At 36.6% G+C, this 19,367-nt stretch overlaps 4 protein-coding genes across 4 annotated transcripts; 2 read left to right on the top strand and 2 right to left on the bottom strand.

Moving 5' to 3' along the window:
- Positions 1-251: 251 nt before the first annotated feature.
- LOC120777393 (ATP-dependent RNA helicase DBP4) lies at positions 252-4,190 on the bottom strand. Its single transcript, XM_040108686.1, has 4 exons — positions 3,920-4,190; positions 2,247-3,865; positions 1,599-2,063; positions 252-1,539 (listed from the first exon to the last, which is right to left on the bottom strand). The coding sequence occupies exons 1-4, from the start codon at positions 4,107-4,109 to the stop codon at positions 439-441; spliced, it is 3,375 nt and encodes a 1,124-aa protein (XP_039964620.1). The 5' UTR covers positions 4,110-4,190; the 3' UTR covers positions 252-438.
- Positions 4,191-4,966: 776 nt separating this feature from the next.
- Positions 4,967-6,365, top strand: LOC120776696 (UBX domain-containing protein 1). Its single transcript, XM_040107581.1, has 3 exons — positions 4,967-5,113; positions 5,243-5,812; positions 5,880-6,365. The coding sequence occupies exons 1-3, from the start codon at positions 5,064-5,066 to the stop codon at positions 6,208-6,210; spliced, it is 951 nt and encodes a 316-aa protein (XP_039963515.1). The 5' UTR covers positions 4,967-5,063; the 3' UTR covers positions 6,211-6,365.
- A 325-nt stretch (positions 6,366-6,690) lies between these two features.
- Positions 6,691-18,906, bottom strand: LOC120776695 (ribonuclease Oy). The gene is made up of 2 exons (XM_040107580.1): positions 18,549-18,906; positions 6,691-8,181 (listed from the first exon to the last, which is right to left on the bottom strand). Exons 1-2 carry the CDS (start codon positions 18,620-18,622, stop codon positions 7,275-7,277), a joined length of 981 nt encoding a protein of 326 aa, XP_039963514.1. The 5' UTR covers positions 18,623-18,906; the 3' UTR covers positions 6,691-7,274.
- LOC120776694 (serine protease inhibitor 28Dc) lies at positions 8,768-10,915 on the top strand. The gene is made up of 2 exons (XM_040107579.1): positions 8,768-9,728; positions 9,801-10,915. Exons 1-2 carry the CDS (start codon positions 9,139-9,141, stop codon positions 10,873-10,875), a joined length of 1,665 nt encoding a protein of 554 aa, XP_039963513.1. The 5' UTR covers positions 8,768-9,138; the 3' UTR covers positions 10,876-10,915.
- Positions 18,907-19,367: the final 461 nt, after the last annotated feature.

Below are 19,367 nucleotides of genomic sequence, written 5' to 3' on the forward strand. Positions count from 1 at the left end.
CTTCACGAAATTTAACACAGCGTATTATCCAAGGCAGAGTTACAATCTCCGAACATATTGTTCAGATCGTATCACTATAACATATAGCTACCATACAAACTGACCGTTCAAAAACAAGTTTTTGTAAGAAAAACGTTTTCATTTGACAAGATATTTTCACGAAATTTGACAGAGTGTTATCCAAGGCAGAGTTACCATCTGCAAACATATGCGGATCCGACCACCATTTCAAATAAATACGAAATATGCTCTACTAGTGTCTACTTCTATTTATTTCAGTATTTTATATTAGCGAGTTCAATTCATTTCATGGAATTATCTTCAATAAGTTAGGTAATAAATTAAATTTAATTCATAGAGTACATATACTTCTGTATGTATGTCAATGTCGTATTCAACTTCGTATGTATATGTACTGCTTCAAAAACTTTATATAATTCACTTTTCGTCTTCGGATCGTACAACTTCACGTGTCAAACGCACATAGTTTTGTATTTGTTCCACCTGCTTCCGATACATTTCCATCCACAGCGCATGCGCAGTCACATAATTGCTGTCATTACAGTTATAATACGAAGCATATGCGCCATATTGTGTCGAGGCAGCTGGTTTTCGAGGAGGACGCTTCTTGTCACGCTTATGAGCTTTTGTTGCTTTCGCTGTTTCTATCGGCTCATTGTCATGTTTTAGGTTAGTTTTATTGGACTTGTGTTTTAAGTTAGTTTCCTTAAATTCATGTTGTAGCTTAGTCTTATCGGATTCGACTTTTAAGTCTGTTTTATCAAATTCATGTTTTAGGTTAGTTTTATTGAATTCATGTTTCAGATTAGCTTTCGAAGTGGTTGCAATTTCTGCTTTAACTTCTGCGGCAAGCACTACTTTTTTATCTTCAGGTTCGGCAGCATTCGATTCAAATTCGTTTTTACGTTCTGCGCCACTCTCGTAGTTCGCATAATATGGTGCGCCACAGCCGCTTTCGTTATCGCTTTCGAATTCATTGTGAACGCCATTTGCGTTGTCGTAGTCGTGAGCGTCCTCCTCCTCCACCTCCAAGCCATCATCATCATCTCTTTTATCTTCGAACCAATCCTCTTCATCATTCTCCTCGATATCTTCATCTTCTTCGTCCTCGAAATCAGCGCATTCCTCCTCATCTTCATCTTCATAGTAATCTTCTTCATCATCATCATAGTCGTCATCCGTTGACGATTCAGCTTCTGCTTCTTGTTCCGGATTTGGTTGCATTACTTCCTCATCATCTTCATTTATAGAGCCTGTACCGCTTTCCAATGACGATGAGTAATAACCGTTTTCTACATAACGTTCAGCTTCTGTGTCGGAAGTGGCAATGCCCGACGAAGCGCTGGTCGTATTGCGCTCGTTGAAGCCACTGCTGCCGCCATGCTCCGAGTTCGAATGCGAATGTAAGGAGCCGCCATTGCTAATAGTCGGTGAGTGATCTTCATCGTGGGAATGCAAAACGGAATCGTTCGGTGCTGGCGAATCGGCTTGCCGAGGCTGCTGTGGCGGTATTTCAATCTAAAGGAGTAGTGTAAATATTAAGATTATGCTTGACACTCACTTTGGCAGAGACTTACCCTTGCACCAACATTAACAGTTAGGTTTTGTAGCTGTTGCTGGTTGTATGCCAAGCCCAGAAGTCGTTGATTGGCCGGTATGACATCGGGTATGTTGTTGTTTGGTTGATTATGCGCTGGTGAAGTGAAATGCTTTACTTCCGACATTTCACGGCTCTCGCTTGTGGAGACGCCATTTTTCAGCTCACTCGTGCTCGTCGTGTTAACGTACTCTTCAATGGAGTCGTGCATTTTTGGCGGTGTTGCCACCGATAATATAAATGTTGCCTTGTCGATATCATTGGAGAGTGTCTCTTGACTTAGGCTGCTGGAGTTCTCATCGGTGTTGAAATTGGCATAATCGGAGTATATATCGGGCTTGGATTCAACTACTTGCTTCTGCTCGGGTTGATCGATTAGCATTGATTTATAAGCAGCGATTTTCTTAGATATGGGTGCAGCTTCTGCGACGCAGGCAGCTTCAGTCTACATAAAAGTTCATGTTAGTATTTAATAACCTCAATTTTAACAAACAAGAAAAAACATGTTAAAAAGTAAGAGAGTAGCTCGAGGATACACAGACAGACGGACGGACGGACAGACGAACATCATCAGCAATTCCCGTTTCCTACTTGGATACCCTATACAGGGTGTAAAAATGCAGCTTACCTCTTTCAGTGAATTGTCCGAGTTGGTTAGCACAGCTTTTTTGTAGTCTTCAAACAAATCAATTTGTGGCTTCTTTTTGGTTTCGCCTCCCTCAATGTCTGCTTTGCTCTCGCTGCTGTTAGGATCGACTAGGAATTCGAAGAGCGTTGGTATGGCGGCTTTTTGCATCAGAACCGATTGGTAACGCGAAATATCTTGCTGACTGCTACGCAAACTATCTGCAGCAATGCTACTGGCGTCGTCTATAGTATTTGAAGATGGTAGTTGCTGTGAAGAGTTTTGGCGTGAGTCAATTGTTAGGTTATGTGAAGGTGAGTAGTGTTGGTTATTATTTTCGGGACGTTCTAGCAGGTTATCCTGCATATTTAGGGCGCTGTCTTTCGAGTCTACCTGAAATGTGTTTGTGTCAATCGAGGAACTCGTATTCAGCTGATTATCATTCAGATTCTCTTTGTTCTCTTGCGTATCGGAAAATGAACTATGCTCAAGCGATGCTAAAGGCGCCAAGGCTTCACAACCAAATAGACCAAAGCGCTGTTTATCCTTTTCGAAATTCAAGAAATCCCAAAAATCATGTTCTTGCTCTTCTGCTGCCAGCTCTTTTTGGGGAAACTTTAAGACGCTCATGCCATTGCCAATGCGTGTAATGAGACGTGTTAGCGTACAACGATCCTTTTCATTGGCAACAAAATTGATGGCAATGCCATGTGAACCAAAGCGTCCGGCGCGTCCGATGCGGTGCAAATAGGTGACCATGTCGGTTGGTAATTCCAGATTTATAACCAAGTTTACATGTTCCGAGTCAACGCCACGCGCCATTAGATCCGTTGTTATGATAATGCGCGTTTTGAATTCACGAAATTTGTGAAACATTTCGAGACGTGTTTTCTGATCCTGCGCACCGGATATAAGTTCACAGGGCCAACCCTCCTTCTCCAAATAATTGCAATACGAGTTGGCACGTGACTGTGAGCCAGCAAATATTAAACACTGTTTGAACGGTATACGCCCGAATATGACACGCAGCGCCGCCAATTTGGTTTGCATTTCAAGTATGCTGGTTTTTTGTTCGGCCACTTCATAGACAAACTGTTTTATGCCTACCAATAAGGTGGCACGCTCCTCTGTAGAAATCAGCAAGGGATTGCGCATTATCTTTGCCAGCTCTTCATCTAAGCCATCACAGAATGTGGCACTACAAGCAATTGTCTGACGCTTTGCCGGTAAAGCATTTTGTATGCGTCGCAAATCTTGTCGGAATGATTGTGTATACATTTTGTCAGCTTCATCCAATACAAGTAAACGGATTTTCGATGTATTTAACACGTTGTTCTGTATTAAATGTAGCAATCGACCGGGCGTACCAACAACTGCTTTGGCGCCATGCAAACGCTTTCTGTCGTCTGCTACATCTAATCCACCAATAACACTGACAGCACGAAAACCGTTACAGCAACTACCAATTTGATTCAATACTAACTCGATTTGCACGGCAATCTCACGTGTTGGTGCTACAATCAATGATTGCGGTTCTGTGAGATCCATGCGGTATGCCTCTAATATTATTGTGCAAAATATAAGTGTTTTTCCCGTGCCCGACTTTGATTGCACAAGTAAATCTACGAAAAATACCGTTACTAAAAACACTAACAATTTCGTTTTTTTTCACTTACCCAATCCCGATTTGCCCATCGGTATGGAGGTTGCCTGAATGCCTGTTGGGTATACAAATCCCGTTTTTTGCAAACCTTTACGCACCGCATCCGATAACAGCATTTTACTAAACGGTGCCAATTCTTTGAGTTTAACATCCTCTGTTCGTATTTTGCCATCCAAACTGTGGGCTACCCCACCAACTTCCATCTTTTTAAATTTAAATAATTTGTCACTTTAATAAGAGCACCGGTAAATTGTAAACTTGTGTAAAAGTATTTCGCCAAACAATGCTGAAAATCAGCTGTTCTAGAGCGACGCATACACATAGCGGTAACGATTGTGCTACCACATTTTCCGATGCTTTAAATTGGTTTAAATTTTTTTTCTTAAATATTTGCAATTGCAAAAATTTAATTGAAACAGAAATCTTTATAAACGGTTAACTCGTTTGAAAAATATATACAAAATTATTTTTAATTCTCACTTTACTTTTTCAAATTATTTCGTTTTCTGTTTCTGTTGCTATTTAAGTGGCCTTCTGCCAGAGAAATGTTTTATGTTCTCTGGTTCACATACCTATGTATCAGAGAATGTAAAGTATACTTTACATTCTCTGTATGTATATGGTATTCTGTTTCTGTTTTCAAAGCTGATGTTGTTGTATCAGAAAAGAGAGTTCTCTGGTTGTATTAGCAAGTTTTCCTCAAAATAATAAAAAGTTAAAGGATTTGATGATAATTTTATAATTTATCATTTGAAATTTGCATAGTTTCTTGTCTCTGTCGTCATTTAAGTACATTTCTGTTATTGTTTTCAAGTATTTTTTTCACTCATTTTATTTTCTGTTTCTGCTTTCATAACTAATGATTTTCTGTTCTTACTGTTATATGTGTAATAAGCAAACAAAGCGAAATTGTTATTAACTTAAGAAATGACATTACATAAAAAAAATTATGTACAACAACTAAAATAGTTCAACGGAACATTTCGAAAAAAATTTAAAACAAATATTTCAATTACAAACACACTAATTTACAATAATCTGGTAAAGTTGGTGATGATTTTTAACATCAGTTTTTGCAACAACGAGAATATAATAACAAAATACAAATTTTTCCACATTTCTAGGATAAAGTTCAATTATAAATCGAAAACTTCATAATGGGAGATATTCAAACTCTGATTGATATGGGATTCGCCAAAGAGAGAGTGTAAGTAACTTTCCAAAAACCTGTACCGGCTTTCAGAAATCACTTTTTTCAGCTCTATAAATTTTTCCATAGTCATTCCCATTTTTATTTAGATATGAGAAATTATTTAATCACACAATTTCTATGTAGGGAATATGCAATTAAAATTACCAACAATAAGGGTGTTGAACCGGCAATGGAGTGGTTGCTGGCACACGCCGATGAAAATATACCAGCCGAAGCCGCGGCACCTGAAGCAGCAGCGAATGAAAGTGGGAGCGATGCTACTCAAGCAGATGCTGCCACTTCTTCCGGCGCTGAAGCAAAGTCTTTAAAATGCGATGATTGCGGAAGATTGTGCAAAGATCAAACTGAAGTCGAATTCCATGCAGCCAAGACTGGACATAGCAACTTCTCTGAATCAACGGAGGAGAAGAAACCACTTACAGAAGAGGAAAAGAAAGCACAACTGGCACTAATTGAAGAGAAGCTGAAACAAAAACGCCGCGAAAGGGAAGAACGTGAAAAAGCCGATGCCTTAGAACGTGAGAAAAATCGTATAAAATCCGGCAAGGATATGACCGAAGCACGTAAACGCATGGAGGAGCTAGAAATGAAGAAGATAGTGGATCAACGTAAACGTGAAAAGGCCGAAGAGAAAGCAGCAAGGGATCGTGTACGTGCACAAATTGAGGCGGATAAAGCAGCACGCAAAGCCAGGTAAGAAAATTTGTTTTTATATCCTGACGTAATAGTTGCTTGTAAAGTAGTATTTATAATGATTTAGAGAACAAAACCAAACTGAGCCAGCATCACCAGTAACTTCCCCTACCGTGACGTCGCCAGCGTCCACATCTGCTGTCAAGGCGGCACCAAAAGATTACACACAAACTCGCATACAGGTGCGTTTGCGCGATGGCTCCACACTGACTGAAACTTTCAATGTTAAAGAACAGTTATCGGCCGTGCGCGTTTTCATACAACTGAAAACCGGCGATGAGACACCTTTTAATTTGATGACGACATTTCCACGTAAAGTTTTCACTGGAGATGATTTCGATACACCACTTGATGTGCTCGGTCTGGTACCATCTGCCGTGCTTATTATGACTAAATAAAAGCAGTTTTAACAGATATGGAAATTTATACGTTAATTTTTTTGCTGTAATTCAATGTAGCGTTTTATATTCAACTAATTTGTAGTATTAGTGAGGTATGCTCAAATAAAAGGGCCAGTATGAATATAAAAACAAAATTGCTGAAGAATTTTAAACGATTTTTTCTATGAAGAGTTAAATAATTTAGCTGCATTTGGTCACTTTGCTTACAGTTTTTTTAGTGCCAGAAAGCGACATTTTCAACAACACAAGCGAAAAGTATTTTCATTTTATTGTGAGAACCGCTAGTTGGTAAAATGATAGAAATGAAATTGATAGTATAGAAATCTTGATATGACAGCTCTTGTCCGAATATAATTTCAGGCCTGTTCCTTTTATGTATCCTTTGCGGTCCGTTCTTTTAATATTGTAGAAAGTATTTTTTACGCTAACAAGATTTAAATTGGTTATGTATTTCGTTGTAGAAATAAAAACATTGAATTTGTAGTTTGTTGTATTTTATGCCTATCTTTATTGCATGTAAACATAATCTATAGTGTATTCACAAGAAAATATTAAACAAAAAAACTAGATATGGAATTTCTACTATAATCATTCATGATAATTTGCCAGCGGCAGAAATCAAGCGAAACTATTTTTTTTTTGTTTCAAATAATTAATAGAATTTTTTGATATAAACTTACTACTAAATTTAATGGTAATATATGCTAAGCTTGTGCTGTTCATATATTTCATATTTTTCTAAATACGGCACATACATAAATCCATACGTACGTACGTCCGTCTGTTGTGTATCATGTATAAAACTTCGCTCTATCCTGCATTTTACCATACTTCTATACCTCAATTCTTAAAAGTTTTCTTTTGCATTACAAAAAATATATCTGCAAATTTGCTCTCAACTACCTACATATGTATGTACGTAATTATCAAATCGTGTATAAATCCCTTAATGCTTTTGTAAACTATACCAAATACAATAATTGTTCCTTATAAGAAATATCCTTTCGTTTTCGCACGCGCTTTTCGTTCATTGTTCAATGGCAAGCGTGTCAAGTTACTTCTTACAACGTAAACCACATAATGAATTGTACTAGCTTGAAGGCGTTCACCACCGGGAATCTCCATTTCTTCTCCATTCGGCGTATTGTTGGTGGCACATTGCTAGGATAATGTATAGGTTTCGAAATATGACAATTCGTGATAACAGTACCGCCCGGATAAACGATAGGAACCGCATCACCTGGTAGTACACCATCACAATCGGTGAGTTCAAATTGTTTGGTAAAACATATGCGTATCTCCTCCAGATAACTCATATCCCGTTTATTATCATATACACAATGTATGGATGGATTCTTGCCGAGTGATTGAACGATAGCTCTCTGCAAAGCGATTACGGTGCTATTCGAATCCGGATGTATGCCAGCCCTACCCAATATATTCGACATTAAGTACTGTTCACGCCAAGCCAGGCCGCGTTTGAAATATTTCAGCTCGTTATCCAGCTCTTCCAATGATGCAGCGCAGGTGCCATGTTTTAGCCACTCATGCTTCCAGAAATAACCCAGTTTCTGTTGTCCATCTATGGTGGGCCAATAAGTTTTCAAGTTGGCCAGTATCTGGTCCAATTGATCCAAATCGAAGTCGGCACTTTTATTGCAAAAACTTGGTCCCATATGTCCCAATTTCGTTGGCCACACGCCATGTATAGTCCAGAATTCTTTCTTTTCGGGTAAAACGCAGGCATGTGTGCTGTCCTCCTCCCGCCAGTGGTAGCATGTAGTCACCGGCCATTGTTGTGTAAATATCAATATGTCAAAATCATGATCCTCATCCTCATGCTCAACGCTGGTGTCTTCATTAGACTTTTCATTGCTGAAAAAGTCAAGGCTATCTTGTTGTTCGATAGTTTTTATTGCTTTCGCGTTGTCCTCGTATGACTCCTCGGAACTGCGTTCGATTGTAGAGCTGCAAGAAAAGTTGAGAATTTGTTAATTAATTTCATTTTGTTGTTATTGTAGTTGCAGAAATTTGATAAAGCTTTGGTGAAGGGTCCTGGATTTGCACTTTAGTATGTTAAATTACTTTCATTTTCGTCAAGTAGACTCAACTATATACTAGGTGCAGACTAAGCAGAGACTTGTAAATTAAATTTTATGGCTATTGATAAAAAAGATAATCTTAATTTTATTTAAACGATTTCTTCTAAGGAAGAAGTTAATTTTTTTGAAATTTTTATGTCCTGCACAGGCAATATAGAACTAGGCATGAAGTTCGTAACACCCAGAATGAAACGTTGAAGTCCTTATAAAGTGTATACATATGTATATAAATGATCAGCTTGATAAGCGAAGCCGATTTGGCCAGGTTTGTTGGCATGTCACCTTTACTCCACAAGAAACCATTCATATGTTGGAATCGCAGATATCGGACCACTATAGTATTCATATAGCTGCCGTATAAGCGATCAAAATCAAGATAAAGATATTTTTATACCATTTAATGTGATGATAAATGCAGCAGTAAAGGGTATTATAGCTGAAGCCGAAGTTAAGGTTTTTTCTTCCCTGTTTTTTTTTATTTTATTTCCTTCATCAATAAAATTCATTTTTTCCAATTAATAATCATTAGCAGTTATCATTTCTGTTGTGCACCTGTTGTATTCGTAAACAGTTACTTGTCAGTTTTCAAATTCGCATACTTAGTAAGCTCGTTAAAGCTTCACTAAATGTCACAAGCCAAGCAACATTGCGCTGAGGTGGCTACGCTGGCCGCCAATGGGAAAGACCTGTTTGACAGCTCAACCGTATCTGACTAACCCGGAATTTCCCATTGTGAATATAAGCTCTGGCAGTGAATTACTTATCAACGATTCAATTCAATTCTGTGCTGTGCTGTGTTGTGTTGTGTACAAGTTTCATATCAATGATAAGTTCAAGGTTTTTCATCCTTGTAATTTGCATACAAGGATGCATTTTTACAATAACGAACGCCGATGGCTTGCCAACTGCTGACACTACATTGGCTGCCACTACAGTTAATGAAGTGCCAATAAGTCGCGCAAAAAGAGCAACAACAGGCGATTTGGTAGCGCATAGTGCTTTGAATTTCGCACACAATATTGCCGTGCTACTAAATGAGGATATGCATTATGGCAAAACCACGATTTTCTCACCCATAAGCATAATGTCATCGATGGTCATATTGATGTTGGGATCAAAAGGCAGGAGTTACGAAGATTTAAGGCACATCTTCCGTTTGGATGTGCCACCACTGAGCGATGCATTATCTAATGCATTTCACTTAGAGTTCGGCGCCATGTTGCAGGAAATGCAAGATAATGCGATAACACTGCAGGCAAGAAATCGCGATAATTGGCGTAACACAAATGTAGCGTACAGTATACGAAATAAACCGAAAATAAGCGCAGAAAATGCAATTAACATGAGTAATGTGATAAAAATCGTAAACGGGTTGTTTATTAAAAGCGGTTATGAATTGAATGCGAACTACCGGTAAGCAGCCAACACATACACACACATGTACACATTTGTATATCATTCAATTTTGTTTTTTGGTATTTACAGAGATGTTATCAATTCGATTTACAAGTCTGACGTTATACCACTGGATTTCAAATTACCGCAAGCACGCGATTACATCAATGATTGGGTTTACAAAAACACTTTTGGCAAGATAAACGGTATCATAGCGGACGGCATACCCGCCGATACCGATGCCATACTTACGAGCGCTTTGTATTTCCGTGGTTTTTGGGAGAGTCCCTTCATACAGAGTGCTACCATAATTGATAATTTCTTTCCGGACGGTCTGCAAGAGCCACCGATCAAAATACAAATGATGGGCACAGCCGGTGCCTACCCTTACTATTTTTCACCCGAGTATGATTGCAAAATAATTGGTCTACCATATGTAAACAACTTCACCAGCATGTATGTTATACAACCGTCCTACTCGAGTCGTCATGTCTTGCGTAGGCTTCTAAAGAATCTTAGCGCTGAGAAAATCGAAGATATGATCTCGAAGATGGTCTATCAAAATGCCATCTTTGCTTTGCCAAAAATGCATTTATCGCAGAATATTAATATGAAACATATTTTCCGTGCGCTCGGTCTGCGTGATGTACTCGCGAGTGGTGAGCGTTTCAGTTCAGCGCATTTGAGTAATTTGAACGAGAGAACGTGGCCGCGTGGGAAGCGTAACGTCGTCTTTCCCACAGATGGCACACCGACAACGGAGCGTTTTTTACAAAGTTTCCCTCCCATTATGGCGCAACAAAATGCACCTATCTACACGGAGCAGCTATTGCAACAAGCAGCATTCACCAACACACCACAATTATTACAAAACAATCCAGCCACCACTACAGAGCAACTGTTGCAGCAGTGGAGCTTTAAGCGCAATGGCAGCAATAATTTGCTCTCCGACCTTTATGTGGGCGATATTGTGCATAAGGTCGATTTGGTGGTGGATGAGAATGGCACGGAGGGCGCCGCCGCAACGGCGACTTATCTCAAACGCTCGGGTGGCAATGTGCTCTTCCGCGCTGATACACCGTTTCTGTTGCTGGTGCGTCATGATGCCACCAAATTACCGTTATTCTATGGTATTATTAACATACCAGCACCGAGTTTTGTTTGAAATTTTTTTGAGTGCAAAAAAACAAAACAAATTATAAATTTATAAAGAAAAAAAATTAAAAAATTTATAAAAAGAAAAAAATTCATAAATTTATAAGAGTATATACCTATATAATGTTAATATGTTAAAGTTATATCATATATATTTCAACTAATGCTGCCTTTTTTCGTAAGAGTGAACAAATTTTCGTGGATGCAACATTTTTACTAATATACATTATAAGCTAACTTAAAATTTAGTATGACTAATATTTTTAAGAAAATTGTGCATAAGTGTGCATGTAAAAACTGAACAAAAAGTGAAAAAAGTTTTTAAAATGTTTTATTGTTAAAAAATATGTGAGAAATATGCAAAAACGTTTTTAAAACATTTTATTTTAAGAAAAAAATATTTAAAAAATATTTTAAACTAAAAAAAACTATGAACTAAGAGAATGTGCAGCAAATATATAAAATTTTTTAAGTGATATAATTAAAAATGTTTAATTTTCAACTTGTTTTTATCGCTTATTTGCTATATAGCTATGAAACTTTGTATGTAAGTTACTAAATTATTATATTTATGCCTTTGTACTTGGTGTCTCACATATTTAGCATACACATTCACAAAAATGTGTATGTATGTATGTAGCTGCTAAGCAAATAAAATTTAATTAACAACTTTTATTATCAAAAAATTCGAAGTTTACATTTTGTACGCAATTTATAACAAATGTGCGTATGTATAAAATATGATACTATATACATATATACATATGTGCTTGAAATAAATCTGATTTCGTTAGGCAAAAATGTCGGCGCTGTTCAAAAATTGCTACAAATCATCAGTCAACAATTGTTAAAAAAGTGTTGGAAAGGTCATTACAAACAATTAACATTCACACCACGTTTGTCACATGCATATGTATGTACATAAGCAATACAAATTTACATGAATGATATTATTGACGGTCACCGTAACAAGCGCATGACATAATCACAAAAAGTCCCAAGTACCAAAATATTTGACGTACTCTCGTTCGACGAAATATTCGCCAGTTTATTGTTAAATTTTATAACCTATAAACTTTTTTCCCAACTAAATTCCGAGATTTGCTCATAAAAACTACTTTGTGTATTGAAAATTTTCAGCAAAGCCGACTGATTAATTTTATAAATAAATATTTTCGCTTTTTTATGACCATATTCAGCGTTGAGTATGGGTTAGTACACAAATCCATGCATACCATAACTTGTACGTCTGTATGTATGCTTCAGAAACGCACTTTAATTTCACCGAAACACTTCAATAAGAAAAAATACTGAAAAATCCAGAATATTTGATGACGTCACAATTATGTTTTATATTATATACATACATATATGTACATATGTACATACATATACGCTTATATATACATTATAAATAACGCATTTTAGTTATATAAAGGGTAATTTGTTATCAATTGCACACAAAGTCCAAATTTGTAAGAAAAAAGTCGGCAAAGTTAAAAATAACAAAATTTCTAAACAATAATATTAACGAATCATAGCCACAACAACAATAAAAACAAAAAACAATTAACATGCAAATGATTTGCAAACGAAGTTCGGATGCTTAGAACTAGTTTACGCGCACTAATGCGTAATCAAATACGAGGTGTGCTCAAAAAGTTTGGTGACTTTTAGTTTTTATCAAAAGCTTTTTTGTTTTCATGAAATTTAGTTGTTGTTTTTTAAATTTAAACAGATTTTAAATATATTGAAATTTACAAAAAAAATATTCAATAATAAATATTATTACCTTGAAAATAATACCCCTTAAAGATAATAAATTAAAATTTGTAATAATAAGTAAAGTCTTCTAAAAGCTATCTCAAAACTTCAAAGCTCTACTACTTCGTACTTTTTTTTGATATAATCTTTTGACCTCAAGTTCTATATGTGTATTTTCTAACGTTTCAATGATAAATTGGAGTTCGTTCCGTTTACTTCTCTAGTAAAGTAGTAATCTTCCGTCTATAGTGAGCACGAATGAACTGAGTTTGTTAACATTACGAAGAGATCCGACTATCGTGTGAATAAAACCAAGTGCTTTACGTGGGACCCAACCATCCAGAGAGCGATAAAATCTGAGCTCGTTCCGTTTAATAAAGGTCTGTCGGCCGTCAGTATGATAAAACCGGAGTTCGTTCCATTAACGAGGGACCCGTCTGTTAAGAGTACGAAAGACACGAGTTTATTATAAACGGACCAAACTGTCGGGGTAACGATGAAACAATGAAGCTGATTTTTTTTTTTTTTACAAAGGGGCCCAACCGGCAGGAAAAACGATGAAATCCGAGTTCGTTCAGTATATTAGAATACCGTCTGTCGTGAGCTCGATAAATCCGAGTTCATTCCGTTTGCGAAGAGATCGTATTATTTACGAAGAGATCCGACCATCGGGAGAACGATTTATACGAGTTCGTTCTGTTTACGAAGAGACCTGACTGTTCTATGAACGATTAATCTAAGTTCGTTCGGAATTAATGAGTTTTTTTTTAATCGTAGCTCTTCTGAGCGCTTTCGTTTAGACTAGTCTGCTTTCGTTTCGATCCAATATTTATTCAGTTATTTTTTGGATTAATTTTTTTTCAAATTAGTAACAAATAATATTAAAGAACGATGCAGAATTGTCAAAAGTTGACCGGATATAAATCTGGGTACACTCCGTTTCCTCAGGAAAATTGGTCTATATAAAAATAAATTATTTCTTTTTTTTTTTTTGTAAAAATCTTAATATTATTGAACCGACAATATTTGACTGGACTTACATTCGGGGTCATTGCGGTTTCTCGGAAAGTCTGGTCTGGTAATACTGAAGAGTGATGCAGACTTGACAATCTTTGACCGAGAGCTTGGTTTTGGTAAAAAAGTTTCGTCATTGTCGTCTTGAGAATGTTCAGAGATGCCAACTATACTAGCAACAAAGCAATAACTTTTTCTGAATACACATGTATAAACACCCTGTATAAAATATGTATGCGTGCCGTTATTAGTTCTTTGCTATTAAAAATCATCGAAAGCCTCATCATGCGTAATTTTTTTTAGCAAAACAAACAAACAGTGGCGATAATTTCGAACTAATGGCGATAAGCTGGCTGATGTATTGAAGCTTTGCTATTTTTGTTTGCTTCACCGTAGTAAAAATGGGTCGCTTATAGTTTCAAAACCAACTCAGGAAAATGATAATTCTATTGTTACTTTGCATGCGAGCTGATGGAGCAAAAGTTATTTTGCATTTTGTATGAAATTCTATATGATTTTGCCAGCACAACTGGTTGCGTCTGAGTCACAATGGAATAATTAATTTCGAACAATAAATGCATCGGTGAATCCCGCTGCGCTGAAACGTGCGCTAATTCAATTTTTTAAAGCCAGATTTATCAAATATTGGACTACAATTACTCAACTGCTGAGTTTTGCAAGCAAGTAAGGGCATGCAGTACACATTTTTTTTTACCCTGGAGCTGCTTTCGAAGAACTCTTTTTTTGCCCACACACACCAACCCAAGGTGTTAATCCTTATGGTCGACACCGGTGAAAGACCTTGTTTCCTGTCCTTCGCTTCAGATAATGTCCTGGCCTATCTTCCATGGGTTTAGACAAGCCTTAAAACAACAATAAAGAGAGTTTTAAAACAGCTTTTCTGAGGTCAAAAGCTTCGATGTAACTGGAGTAGACCCGGATTTTTATATGGCAAGCCCACTTATTATCTTCTATTCCTTTTCCTATTGGTCCGGCTACCTAAAAAGCTCGTTTTTTGTTGTTGTAACGGCAGAATTCTGCCGTATTGTCAGTCCTTGGCCGGATAAAAATCGTGGGAACGAATCAGCTCATTTCTTTGTCCTTTCTTTAAATGACGTTCTAGCGCATCTTTCAACGGTTTAGGCAACCTTTTCAAAACAAAGAAGGATTTCAAATCAGCTTTTCCGTGGTCAGTGGATCTTATGTAACTGGAAAGGATCTGGATTTTTATTTTGGAAATGAGTTGACAGCTCAGATGCCTTTCTAAAATACCAGCGTTTGTCAAAAAAATGTGTCGCCTTAGGAACTTATAATATTCACTATCCAAGCGGAGTACCAAATAAGTGAGGAAGAGGAACATATCGTGGAGATGTTCCCACGACAGTCGGTCTAAGTAACCGTAATGAAATAAACACACTCAAAGAGTACGGTCCCGCTGCATCAAGCCATCTGTACCGCACCTAAACAGCTGACAAATCAATAATACGAAGAAAAATCAAATGAGCAGGTGTTCAGAGATAAAAAAAGTCCAGTAAAGTTGTTCGCTCGTGACACTTATCAAGGTAAATGGACAACTGTTTTTCAGTGTAAATTGTCAGGCGTCTACAAAGTCTAAAGTCTTAGCCACGTAAATTAGTCAATTCTGAATGTATTTGTTTGTTCAAGCGTTTGGTGAAACTCGCAGAAAAAAAAAACAAAGCGAGAGAGAAATCATGATCAAGCTTCGAATTAATGAACCATTTATCGTTCTGTTAAGAATGTGTTTCGCTCAACTTCTGATCAACATAATCGGTCTACTGAGCGTACTTGTATTCGCAAGACCATCACCCATCTTGAGACCTAGCATTCATTATTGTATAATATTCGACCGAATAGACCACGTCCAGCACCCAGTAAAGAAAATATAGCAGCTGAAGCTGAGAGTGTACAGGAAAACCTTTAGAGTCGATTTGGCGCTGTTCTCAGCAACTCGGACTGACGTTTGGAACGACTTTGCGCATTTTACGTTAAGCTCTTAAATTGAAAGCGTACAAAATACAGCTGTGCAAGAACTGAAGCCGATCGACCTTCTCAAGCGACATTGCTTCGCTCTAAGATGTCTTAATTTTTACTCATGTACTGCGTGCACATTCGGAAGGACGGACAGTCACCCGGACCACCACTTCCGTAACAAATTTCTTCGATTTCTCCTGTGTAAGTCCTGGTTGGTAATTTGTGAAAGCGTAGTCAAGGTACTGACATACTGATATACCTTTAGAAGAGTATGAACTTCTAAAAAAACCACCCTATTTTATTTCTAGTATTTTATATCTCAGCTATGCAACATATAGTGAGCTTAATTTTGTTCGTGATATTTCGTTAAGATATTAGGAGCAACTTGAGATCACTCGCTAAAATTAGTTCGATTCTTGAGGTTTGTATTTTACTCTGAGCCTGTTTGCTATTTAACGAGTATTTTTGTGGCTGGCTTCCAGGAAAGTATCGCTAACATACTGTTACGACGTAACAAAGCAGCTTTTCCTTCGAAGTTTAATATATTCAGAACATATTGCTCCAAAAACTGATGTTCATGTAATATCACAACGTAACAAACTATAATTAAATATTTCACCAGTCTTCTATTTTTATACGACAACAAAGTCTATTGTCGACTATAAAAAATAATTGGTTATTTGTGTGAAATGTTGACTTAATTAAGTGAAATTGTTCATAGAACTTGAACACTTTTACAGCCACAAAACATATCACTGCTTTGTGGCAAAAAGTTGCTAAGTTCAGTTAGGAGAAATATCAGATTTTGATAGACTAAATTCGAAACATTTTTTTTGTTTCTTCGTTCCTGTTTTTTAGTGATTGTAGCTACATACTATAAAACACTTCCAAAAGATTGTTTCAAAAGTTGTACGATATAAGTTGTTGGATATAAGATTCCACAATTCAGCTGTTTTGAGACTTACTTCAAGACAATTCCTTTTCGACACTAAGCGGGATTGTCCGCATAGAATTTAGACTTTACATATCTTCACAGACAAAAGTGGAAGTGTGTCACCGAAGTACTCTCTCAATAAATCCATTGATTGATGCGATGTGTTAGAAGTGGCGCCGTCTTGTTGAAATTTGGCTCAAAAACGTCGGTTCTCCTTGGTACTGCACGCTTTTTGGACCTTCCATTGCATGACGTCGACGACAACTTATCTTATCCTTACCATCGTAACGGGGACTAGGTACGGGGACACAACCTCGATTAGCCACGAGAAACAAGAGTGACCCTTGCGAAGCTTCGTTTTAATTACTGTAGCAAGTTAAACTCTTACTTATCCAGAATTGACCCCGACATGCCAAATATATGTTCAACATCGAGTCCTAACATGACTCTAACCGCCTTTTCTTATGGCCCGACCCAGTCGAAACAGCTGGGACCTTTGGATGATTTTCGATTTTCTAACAAAACTTATATCGAATATGTCGATCAGTTATACATATCTAATACATATAGACACATATACATATATGTACATATATTAGAGTGATTCAAAAAAAAAATTTTTTTTCGTTTGGTACTCGGGAAAAATAGGTTCCTAGACACCTCTAAGAAAGCCTCTCCAAACATGAGTTTTTAATTGTAACGGGAAGGTCCTCCTACATACAGTTTTCTATTTTTTTCTTATTATCAGATAGAAAAATTTATATCTCGCTTCTAACCACTTATAAAAATATATGTTGTTCCTTAGGTTTTTGTAGGAAATTTAATGCTCTACAAAAAAGGTCTATTATGATTTTTTCGTAAAGTCAAACGTTTAAAAGATATTAACAGTTAAAGTTTGATTATTTTTGGGAACAGTTTTTATTTCTTATGAATTTTATAACTCAATGAAAAAAAAATTATTATGAATAGATTTTTGGAGGGGCTTTCTTAGAGGTGATTTTTTTTTTGATCCAACCTAATATGCATTGATATTTGACGACGAATATCTCGTAAACGCTTAACTTAATCGAAAAATCATAAGAGACCATTTTTATAGAGCAGTAAATTTCCTACAAAACTGTGAGTTTCATCATTCATAAATATTTTTTTCATTGAGTTATAAAATTCATAAGAAATAAAAACTGTTCCCAAAAATAATCAAACTTTAACTGTTAATATCTTTTAAACGTTTGGGTTTACGAAAAAATCATAAGAGACCATTTTTATAGAGCAGTAAATTTCCTACAAAAACCTAAGGAACAAGATATTTTTTTAAGTGGTTGGAAGCGAGATATAAACGTTTCTATCTGATAATAAGAAAAAATAGAAAACTGTATGTAGGAGGACCTTCCCGTTACAATTAAAAACTCATGCTTGGAGAGGCTTTCTTAGAGGTGTCTATCAACCTATTTTTCCGAGTACCAAACGAAAAAACAATTTTTTTTTTGAATCACTAATGTATATATACATATATATGTATGTATGTATGTGCTTGGATTCCGATCCCCTGGTTGACGTTTTGCACCTTAAGCTGCCCTGGCTTTGATTCCTGCAAGTTGCAAGATTATAAAATGTTCGGTTGCACCCGAACTTTGTACTTCCTTACTTGTTGCTTTTTTTGTTGACAATATCTTTCACACACTCACACATTCTATATATTTTAAATTAATATGCCTAACCAAGCACGATTTATTTACAATATATGCAACTTAGGGTCCTTCAGTACAAAAAGCCATACACACACATGTATTACTGTTGTTTACCGAATTGATTTTGCCAATACTCACATTTTGGCCATAAACACATACATACACACATATGTAGGTATTTTCAGTCGAAATCTTTGCATTTTCACTTTATGACATTGTTGTTGTTGTTTTTTTTTTTTTTGTTTTTGCTTATGTGTGTCCATATTCGTTTGTTACCGTTGCCTGACTTACCTAATCACGTCCAGCCACTGCGTGCTGAAGAGCAACGCGCCGAAAGTGAGCCACAAAGTACACCTTCGCCCCATTTTCGCACGGTTTGCCACTGCTCCGTTCGGGTTCAGCGAATTTTGCGTATTTTTCGACGAATTTCGATTTTTATTCGGTTTATTGATATTTGATATAATTTCAAGGTGTTTGCTTGTTAATATTAAAGTTTCGTTTTCGTTTGCGCTCAACACTGCCGCCTCTGCAACACTCACCAAACACTCTGTGTATATGTATAGCTATATACCTGCGTTTGTTGTTGTTGTTATTTTTTGTTTAGTTTATCTATTTAAGTTTTTATTTGCTTTTCGTTTTTTTTTTCTATACTTAAGCAATGCGCTTTGTTGTTGTTGCTGTTGTTGATATTGTGTGTATTTGTTGTTGCTTCAATTTGTTCATTGTTATTGCACTTTAAGTAACAAATAAATACGGGTTTCGCGTTGCGCACTAATTTTCTTCAAGAGTTTTTGTCATTTCTTTAAATTTTCTGACATTTTCTCGCATTTTTTCGTTTGTTATTGCTTCACTCTGCATTCACTGACATTTCACTTTACAAGTTTATACTTTGTTTTCTGTATTTTTCGCAGCAAAATGTCAAAATACTTTTTTATTTCGTTTAGTAGTTTGCTTGTTTCAGATGCGTGAAACAACCCGTTTGATATTCACTTAGAAAAAGGTACACACCGCTGCCTACCTACTTGCTGTATGCCTTATGACTTTGCTCTCTTTTACAGCGCCTTTACACTCTGCATTTTAGTGGCGCTCTAATGTGGCACTAAATTTGGC

Source organism: Bactrocera tryoni, chromosome 5 (genome assembly GCF_016617805.1).
Source record: "Bactrocera tryoni isolate S06 chromosome 5, CSIRO_BtryS06_freeze2, whole genome shotgun sequence".
Taxonomy (NCBI): Eukaryota; Metazoa; Arthropoda; class Insecta; order Diptera; family Tephritidae; genus Bactrocera; species Bactrocera tryoni.